Genomic DNA, 10,177 nt, shown 5'->3' with positions numbered 1-10,177 from the left:
AATTGTGCCCCTATTACAAACCGTAAAAAAAAGTTATCATAGATGGTGGAAATCGAACTTTCAACTAAACTTTTAGTTGATATTATTATAACATCTGAATTAGTTTGATTCAAGAGATCATCACAGATCAAAATATCATTTACACGTCTAAACATTCAAGAGATCTCACGTACATATCTAATTTTAATACTTTAAACCCTCCTATAGAGAGTATTGTGTTCATGCTAAATTACATGTTTTAATTTTTTTGCATGTCCAAGTAAATTAATATCTGCCAAGTCATATGAAATAATGGTATTTTATTTCATGAAAATGAAACAAAGTATTTTAAACTAAATTAATAAAATGCAATTCAAAATTACTGTCATTCTTTTATCAATTAAATCTGACTTAACTGGATAGAACAAAAAATCAGCACTTCAAGAAGGATGAAAAATGAAACTTCTAAAAGATTGACAAAATTTAAAATAATAATGATGATAATCGGGTTAGCCTAATTATCTAAAATCAATTACTTGAAATTCAGATGAGATGAGACGCATAAATAAATGGGCATATAATTGGTTCAAATAATATACAAGTTTTGAACATTTTTGTCCCTAATCAATGGTTTTTCTTTTAGCCTATGTTCTATGAAAGAAAAAACAATATTAAACACAGAAGGAAGCTGCTCTACATGATGCCAAATTCGACACACGGGTATAATCACGAGTTATGGCTAAATATAATCAATATGACACTTTATAAACGTGATCAAATTCGACTCATCGTCTTATAAGTAAGATGGAGAATGGATTTTCGGAGTGATATTAAACATAACAGAAGGGGTTTTAGCTCTTTCGAAATCATTCTCAACATGCATGCAAGTTAGGATATCTCAGGAATCATCAGCCCATGTATAAATTGAAATTTTAAATCACTACTCTCAAACATTAACCTGAAAACAAAACGGTGGTAACAAAATTGTGTTCATCTGCTAACCATATTTCGAAGTCCCATCCTAAGAAAACACATGGGAATCCCTTTTAAGTTCTGAAGAATCGAATCCACACAAACGCCCTAGCTAGCTCGATAACACAATTGAGAGCGAAGAAAACTGACCTCAAAATACATGGCACAACTCTTCAAGTTAAACTGCACTTGAACCAAAAATCTACTCTGGGATCATTTGCTCATTATCGGCATCGGCCTCCGTCTCGATTTGTGGCTTTGATGGACCTGCGCCCGGAGCCTGTTTCTTCTTAATACCACTAACAATGTCGTCAATTCTCAGCAGCATGCAGGAAGCTTCTATAGCCGTCTTAAAAGTTTGCGACTTTACATTATACACATCCCAAATCTGAATAAAGCAACATGATTAAGTGTAGAAGTTAGCTCAGTCCTAGTGAAGAACAATTCAAAAACTGTAAACTTCAGAACAGCACAGATATATGAGAAAAATCGAACTATTTTAGAATTACTTATCTTCTGGATTTATTATTAAACTCGAGCGAGATATTGTTACACTTCTCAAACTCAACAGCACAAGAGAACATTGGTCACACTACTAAATATCATCAGTTGCAGCGTTCGGGTCATCGATCTCTAAAAAAAGAGGCATATATTTCCATCCAAAGAAGTTGAAATGACAACTATATTTTCAATTTTCAAACCTCGTGAATTGGTTTCCATTTTTGGACAAAGGACGATCGAGAGGTTTGATTATATAACATTACAAAAGCTATACCCTAGGTAAAGGGAGAATTATAGGCCAGGGGAAAAAAAATCATACCTTGCGCTCTTTCATGTCGGTGATTTCACCGGTGTTTCCATCTATGCCTGTCCATGCGTTTTCACCATTGGCGTGCTATAAAAGTGGCAGGAAATAGGAAAAATCAACACAATTCTTCTCAGAAATGAAGCCTCCAGGCTTCTAACATATTGCATCTTACTCAAAGTTCAATACCTTTCCCTGCAATGCCGTCATGGTTCTTATCACATTCACCCCACAATTCTGAGCCAAAGTTCGGGGAATGGCTTCAAAAGCTATGGCAGCAGCTTCATAAGGCCACTGTTTCAATCACATAATTGGAAAATTTTCAATTTAGCCGCAAATCGTAAGGCAGCAGCAAACAAGATCGCAGTTAACCAAGAAAATCTTGTGGTGGGCATGCCATAAATCATGTGAAGAACAATGACTCCCTAAATTAAATCTTGTGGTGGGCATGCCATAAATCATGTGAAGAACAATGACTCCCTAAATTTGGCAGAAGTATGAGCCCACTTGGTATGAGAGTGGGTCCAAATTAATCCACAGCGAACAACCAATGACAGTTTTCTATTATAAGGGTAATAATGAAGATTATCCATACTAAGAATGAACATTATGAGTATTCCACATTTCAAAAAAATAAATGAAAAGACAAAAGAATTTACGATTACCTTTTCTATGCCTTCAACCGAAGAACTCTTTTGCTTCAGCGTAGCAGATACAGTCAACTCAGTAGCACCACCTCCAGGAACAAGTTTCGGATTTTTTATTATGTTCCTTGCTACAGACATGGCATCCTGAATCGAAAAAATAACAGACATGCTCAGTATGGGGAAAAACATGAAAAAGATCCTCCCCAACATCATATCATTAAGTTACCTGCAAATTTCTTTCCACTTCATTCAAAAGATCTTTACTAGCGCCTCTTAGGAGCACAGTACAAGCTTTTGGGTCCTTGCAATCCACTATAAATGCAAAAAATTCATCCCCTATCTTCTTAACTTCAAATAATCCAGCACCAGTGCCAACATCTGATTCCTGCAACTCATCAGGTCTATTCACAATTACAGCACCACATGCCTTGGCTATTCTGTTATTGTCAGTCTTCCTCAACCTTCTAATTGCACTGATACCAGCTTTGCTCAGGTAATGACAAGCCAAATCACTGAGGCCCTTCTCGGTGATAACCAGGTCAGGTTTGAATTTGATTATTTGTGCACAGATATTCTCAATGTATTCTTCTTCCATCTTCAGAAGAACTCCCCAATCTTCTTCTTTAACCAACTCAGCATTTGTCTGGTTTTCACCTTTTTTGTACTCTAGGGGGCAGTCGAGAAGAATAATACGTGGATTGACAATCTTTCTTCTCATTTTTCCGGGGGCAATGACATCCTTGTTAAACATCACTCCTTTAAGAACCCTTGAATCTTCTAACTGACCACCTGGAACTTTCTCAACCTTTATGTACTTCTTGATGTCTACTTCACGTAAGCCTTGGCCAAGATCAACACCGACAATTGCAGTGGCATCAATTGCTAAATCCTGGAAGTTGAACAATGACATAGCTGAATATACAACACCTCAGCATTCCACTAGTTATAAGTGTAAGCTTATGTGGGTGAATGAACTCAACCAGCCTAAACATTCTTTAATCTTCAATACTACTAAAACTAAACCCTTCAAATAATAAAATGTGAAATGCATTAGAAAACTTACACTATCTATAAATAAGATTCTAACTGCCTGTAGCCTATACACTATCTATGAGTAACAGCCTAAACGTTCTTTAATCTTCAATACCATTAGAAAGGAAACCCTTGAAATAACTAAGTTTAAAATGCACTAGAAAACTTACACTATCTACAAATAAGATTCTAACTTCCTTTAGCCTATATATATATATATAACACGAAATGAAAATAAATCAAGCAACAAGTCTAGACAAATCCCCCCAACAAATTTTTTAACATTAAATCTAAAGATCAGGCATCCTTATAGAATAAGTACATCAAGGAACGACCAAACAATCAGTGATTTAAGTTGTCTTCTGAAACTACCTTCTAAAAATCTTAACATTGAATCTAAAGATCTAGTATCCTTATGAAACAAGAAGATCAGGGAACAACCAAACAATCAATATTTTAAGTTTTCTACTGCAACTAAACCACAAAGGCCTATAAGCATATCCAGACTTCTAATCATGAGTCACATATAAGGTAGAAAATATAAAAACAAATGTAATTGCAAAACAATGTCAAGAAGGTAGATGAGTTAAGATTCTTACAGCTATCAAATCTCCAAATTGACTCGTGAACTTGGTGCCTATGCAGCTTTTAACCAGCCCCAACATAGCAGTGCCTGCCACATGATACTCATTAGTACGGTAGAGATTTTTCCAATTAATATTACATTAGCTTTGATGAAGAAAGAACAGTAATTGTTCTAGAGGAAATATATTGAAGCAACAATCTTTTATCTGGTTTTGATATTGAGTAACTACAGCATCTGATGTCTAAGTTAGTAGACATGATTATGTGGTAGCCATTTCACTCAACAGCTCAAAGGTAAGGACGTTCAAGCAACTTACGATCCTTCACATCGATGTCCATTGCTATTTTATCAAGCACAGCAAGTGCATCTTCCAGAGCTTTATTGTAGGCTATAACAAAGCACATTTAAGTTCGTAAGGATCACATTATGAACAAATCCAAGATGAAACTGCTGGCTGGAAAAAGTAAAGTACCTCGGCAAATGACTGTTGGGTGATAATTTTTCTCAATGAAGGCCTCAGCAACATGGAGCATCTCACCAGCTTCAATGTTGAGAATTAAGAATTAAAATTTAGAAAAGAACTAAAGTGAGACAGAGAGAATCAACTCAATGGACCAACTTGATCACTAATGTAAAGTTCTAAAAAATTTAAAAAGAAAAATGATAAAGAAAAGCTCCCCACCCGACATTCCAAAATAATCCCTCATACAAGAAAACAAATTTGAAACCAAGTCAGGGCAACGGTTAATTGTTGATGCTCTGTTACAAAAATAAAGCATTACACACTGGTCCAACACATACCAAGCACAATAACTGATGTAGTTCCATCTCCTACTTCCTCATCTTGTGTCCGGCTAAGTTCAATCATCGACTGCCAGCAGCAAAAAGTCATATCATGCCATATCGATAAAGCATTAAACAGCAAAGTGAAAAAGGAGGGAAATAACAGGTACAAAGAAGAATACAAAAGGAAAATAGTAAGAAATAGAGAAAAAGAACATTGATAGAAAACATGCTTTTGCCGCTGGATGTGCAATATCCAATTCCCGGAGAATAGAATTTCCATCATTGGTGACAACGATCCCTGTTGAATCCCGAGAGAGTAGTCAGAAACTGACTCGAAGTACAGAAAACAAAATGAACAAAACCGTGTTGACGCTGCTTGAAACAGTTAAAAAGTGACAGAATATTATAAACTTGTGACGGCAATATCAAAATAGTTTCATTTTTTCATCCGACTATAAAGTTCTGATTTCTCGGAAGAAAGGGAAAGAATAGAAACACCTCCACTTGCGTCAAGTAACATCTTCAACATAGATCTCGGCCCCAACGTGGTACGGATAATATCAGCAACAGCCTGCAGGACAAGTGGAAATGGAAATGCTATGAATTTGAGAGAAAAGTAAAGCGTAAGAAGCAAATAACACAAACCTTGGAAGCCTGGATATTAGCATGGTGAACCTTGGTTCCAGACTCGCGTTTTAAAGAATCTTCTGCTCAATTGACGAACATACAAAACAGTTAGACAGAAGAATAGAAAACAGATGGATCGAAGAGACGAAATGTTGGGAGAACATTGAAAACATCAGGTAAAATCCTCATTTGATCTGAGATCTAATAAACAGAAGACGAGATCATGCAAGGAAATGAAAAGAGAAATGCGGGAAAGGGATTAACTGAGAACGAGAACTGGAGCGTGCATGGTGACCGGCTTCGATGGAGATACCGACGGCGAAAAACCCACGGCAAAACCCTAGAAAGAGTTGGAGAAGGAGAAGGGTGGAGAGAAGAAGAAAGGTTTTGTTAAGTTCCGCCTGAGAGCAATAAAAACTCCATTCAATTTTCCCTCTTTTTTTTTTTCCCTTTTTTTTTAAATAATAAAACCATTTTTATTACAAAAAAAAAAAAAAAAACAAATATTAATGTGTTTTTTTCTTCAAATAAATAAATAAATATTGGAACAAAATATTGCAATTATTTTTTAATTCATGTTGTCTTTGTAAAATTTTCAAAATTATAAGGGTAAAATAGTAAAATACTTTTTTTTTTTAGACCCACCACTAGTAGATATTATCTTCTTTGAACTTCTCTTCAAAGCTTCAAAACCCGTCTATTAAGGGAAGGTTTTCACACCCTTATAAACAATATTTTGTTCTCCTCCCCAACCAATGTGGGACATCACAATCCACTCCCCTTCAGTGTCATTACATATGGTATTAGAGCCAGACATCGAACGATGTGTTAGCCTTCTCGATGTTCTCCAAAGGGGTGTGTGCCAGTAAAGACGTTGGACCCTAAAGGGGGTGGATTTGGTGGCGGTCCCACATCAATTGGAGAAAGAAACGGTGCCAACAAGGACGCTGGACCTCGAAGGGGGTGGATTGTGATGTCCGACATTAGTTGGGGAGGAGAACAAAACACTCTTTATAAGAGTGTGGAAACCTTCTCCTAGCATACGCGTTTTAAAAGCCTTGAGGGGAATCCCGAAAGGGAAAACCTAAAGAGGACAATATTACTAGCAATGGATATGGGGCGTTACGGTTTTAATAATACTCCTAAATTTTAAAAAAAATAATAAAAAATACATTTATTTTGATGAAAATTGTTACTAAGTTATTTCAAAAATACCCAAAAACATTTTTTACCTTTATAAATAAAATTAAAAAAAAAAAAAAAAACTTCAAAAACATCTTTAAAAATACTTTTTCTTTTAGTACCATGTTTCAAAAACACTGAACTTTCTAAAATAACATTACATAATTTGTAAATAATTCAGGGGATAGACGGTAAAAAAGGTTAGAACTTTTTTTTTTTTTAAGGTGAAGGAGATTAATGCTACTTTTAAATAGACTCGGATGTAGATAGGATCTCTGAAATCTCTGGCTCGTCCACGTCACTGTCTCGGTTGCATTGCATCTCCCTGAAAAGAAAACTAGAATTAATTTTGGTGAGTAAATAATCATAAGCAGCCAACTTGTTATCCTCGAGTTGCATTAATTATCTTTTCATTATACTTAAGATATATAATCGACCTTCTTTCTTAAGGTTTTTGGTATGGATCAGGTTCTTGGTCCAACCGTCCTTCCATTTTATAAACTCAGATCACCTTCCTGTAACACCCATAGTATAATATTGCCCTAAATTGGTGACGATCACTACATGCACCCTTTAATTATCTCGACTTCCATGGCCTTTCTAGCATTCATCGTCATCCTTGCATGGGAGCTTTACCTTTACCTAAAAAATATAAGGGTAGCACGTGACTTAAGTATTTCAAGAAATACTCAGTAAATCACCTCACTGTAGGGGCTAGTAATGCAATCATACACATAACATGATTGTGACCTATTCTTTAAAACAATAATATGACCTTAGACTCTTTTCAATTCCGGGCCAGATTGGATGTGTGATCACTTGTAAATGATGTAAAATTCACAAGAATAAATGCAAATATACACTATCACAAGTAGCAAATAATAAGACAGAGAACTATCTTTTTGGTTAATTTTATCGTTGGAAATTAAGTGAGTTTTTGGGTAACATTCAAATAGGTGTCGGTGATAATTAAACAAAATTAGAAAATCAACAATAATGAGGAAGGTTCGGCTAAGAGAGATTAAATAGATAAGTTGTTGAGTTTTGTGGTAGATTTTAGTTCCTTCTAATAGATTTCCGAGCCCACTTACGAGGGTCGTATACAGTGATTACTTCCATAATCGTTTTTAATTTCTATTAACAAGGCTCTAGGAGAAGAATTGTTACCCTTATATTACCTTCAAGTCTCCTTATAATAGAACGAGAGTATTAAAGATGATTTCATTGCTCTCTCTCTTCTCTCGAATAAGAGAACAACTATGTATGTCAATTAGCTAATTAAGTACACATGTAAATCATTAACGACAACTCTTTAATAAACTAAACTCATACCGACAACATACTTAAACTATATAAAACTCCCTCGCTTATAAAGTTTAGCTCTCCATACAAACTGAATTAAACAGAGGAACTCACATCTCAATCATATAAAATTGATAGAATAAGATAAGAGAGTAACGAAATAGAGAGTTATCCAGCTTTGTTGAATTGGAAGTTCCCTTTTTGGTCTTCTTTTCCTTCTATTATCAGCACCGACTAGATTAGGGTTTTCTTCTTCTTCTCTGAGTTCATAGTAGTTCACTGCAGCAGAGGCTACTGCTGTCTAATTCGAAAATCCTCTCCCAAAGTGTGGCTCCCTCCTTTTTTAGGTATCATTTTTCTTTTATAATGTTTGTTCTTCTCATTTAGGGCTAAGGAAGGATAAAATCGTTCACCTAGGATGTTTCTAATTTGGTAGTCAATGACCCACGTGAACTGCTGATGTGGATTAAAATTTCTAGGTCATTTTCGAAAAGTTTGCTTTCCGAATTGCTTCAGAACCCGAGTCAACAATTTATTTCTAGATTTGGAAGCAGTGTTGTTTCTAGATTTGCTACAGCATCATAGCTCAACATAAATGTTCTGGAATTTTACCAAATAACTCAATTAAGTGTATAATTAAGTTCGATGTATGCAAATTGATCTTCTTTTCATATTAAATTTCATGTATATTAATTAGAATAGATAGAGCAATTAATGAAAAATGGGTGAGTACGAGTGCAAAATTAACTATAAAAAGACTTGATATAACTCTACTTTTAGAGAGTTATCAATGTGCGGTACTTCTCCACACACGGCCCACGTACCTGCACATGGACCCACCAGGCCGGCTCGTATACGTACCCGTGGGTCTGACTTGATCGTACACAATGCATTATCGTCGTCGAATGCCACAAAAAAGGAAATGTCAACATAATATCATGTCGAACATAAGGTACGCGGCCGTACTAATATAACATAATGGGGAATTATCCAATGCACATAACATACATACATGCATGAGGTCCCCATGATTTACATTCATAGCATACATTACATAACATCATATGTTAATACAAAATGCAGATAAACATAACATAAAATAATATGGTGCATGTAGGGGCAACGAGACGTGCACCATCATATATCATTCAATTATCTAACTCCAACAGTAAGGTCACTTACTTGGTTGGCGTTAGCCGAAGTCCCTAATTATTTAATAGCTGCTTTGAAACTACGTTCTTTAACTTCATCTATATCAATTTGTATCACATTCATAGGACATGACATCTCAGAAACTAGAGATATCTAAAATTGAATAAACGGGAGTATTACTTACCTCAATTGGCTTTAATAAGGTAAAAAATGACTTCAATAGGGTCGAAACTTTATGAAACAGTATAAAATTTGTATACCAAGGCGTCTAAGCAGAGAAGCCAAGCCGCCAAGCCGAGAAGTCGACCCGAATGAGCTGCCACACATGCCGAAGTTGAGGCAAGTTTGAGCTGTGGTTGGGATAGAGCATGTGTCAGGCATGTGTGGAGTCGAGAGAGGCGCGTCGGGTTGAGGTGCGCGTGTATGGGTCGGGTCGTGGGTCTCGAGTTGACGCAATGAATCAACTTCTGCATTTGATCCAAGCTTTGGTCGCTAGCGGTGGACCCTTGGGTTTGAGCTGCATATGCTATGATATCGTAGGTACTCAAAATTGAACTGCAAACCGTAATCCGACTCAGCTGTTCGTCTTCCTCGCTCGATAGGTATCGAGATTGAAATTCTGTTGTTTTTCTTCGTCTCCAACGACGCCTTTTTTGTTCTGTTCCACTACTAATGGTGGCGGTGACCCCTCCTGATGAACCATTACAACCACTTCCACGTCGAGGCTATCTCAAAGAGGAAAAGATTATGTCGTCGTCACAATTTCTTACGAGGTTTGAATTTTTTTTTTATCAAAACATTATAGAACCGCAAAACGACACACACTTGGTTACATGAACACAAAAAAACGAGAGAGAAAATACAAGGACGAATATTGGCCTGAGATTTATACGGATGACTTCAAGTACACAATAACAGAAAATATAAAAAATGCGAAAAGTACATTTTCAAAGCACAATCTAAGAGGTATATATACGGTTCAGTTTACTATATATAATTTTACCAGATATACTCATCTACCATATATAACTATTTATCATTTATAGTTTTACCGGATAGTCATGTACCATACCAGTTAACGTTTTACACAACCTCAATTTTTCAATA

At 35.9% G+C, this 10,177-nt stretch overlaps 1 protein-coding gene across 2 annotated transcripts; it reads right to left on the bottom strand.

The window, feature by feature from the left end:
- Positions 1-873: 873 nt before the first annotated feature.
- LOC111438314 (T-complex protein 1 subunit gamma) lies at positions 874-5,852 on the bottom strand. 2 transcript variants are annotated; one of them, XM_023076213.1, is made up of 13 exons: positions 5,699-5,852; positions 5,453-5,514; positions 5,306-5,378; positions 5,038-5,105; positions 4,823-4,892; positions 4,494-4,562; positions 4,338-4,409; positions 4,035-4,108; positions 2,630-3,292; positions 2,422-2,547; positions 1,946-2,050; positions 1,772-1,846; positions 874-1,339 (listed from the first exon to the last, which is right to left on the bottom strand). In XM_023076213.1, exons 1-13 carry the CDS (start codon positions 5,721-5,723, stop codon positions 1,154-1,156), a joined length of 1,668 nt encoding a protein of 555 aa, XP_022931981.1. In that variant the 5' UTR covers positions 5,724-5,852; the 3' UTR covers positions 874-1,153. The 2 variants fall into 2 exon arrangements, with proteins under 2 accessions (XP_022931981.1, XP_022931982.1); XM_023076214.1 differs by lacking the exons at positions 5,306-5,378; positions 5,453-5,514; positions 5,699-5,852 and having other exon boundaries at positions 5,021-5,050.
- Between the last annotated feature and the right edge of the window lie 4,325 nt (positions 5,853-10,177).

Source organism: Cucurbita moschata, unplaced genomic scaffold, assembly GCF_002738365.1.
Source record: "Cucurbita moschata cultivar Rifu unplaced genomic scaffold, Cmos_1.0 Cmo_Scf00073, whole genome shotgun sequence".
NCBI lineage: Eukaryota > Viridiplantae > Streptophyta > Magnoliopsida > Cucurbitales > Cucurbitaceae > Cucurbita > Cucurbita moschata.
The sequence above is the reverse complement of the archived record's forward strand: the minus strand, read 5'-3'. Positions and strand labels throughout refer to the sequence as shown.

Excerpts from the sequence above, each read along its gene's own strand:
- LOC111438314 (XM_023076213.1), bottom strand. The coding sequence starts at position 5,723 with ATGCACGCTCCAGTTCTCGTTCTCA. Across the intron at positions 5,515-5,698 it reads CGCTCCAGTTCTCGTTCTCA|AAGATTCTTTAAAACGCGAG; the intron begins GTTAATCCCTTT and ends TCAATTGAGCAG. Across the intron at positions 4,410-4,493 it reads CCCAACAGTCATTTGCCGAG|CCTACAATAAAGCTCTGGAA; the intron begins GTACTTTACTTT and ends GCTTTGTTATAG.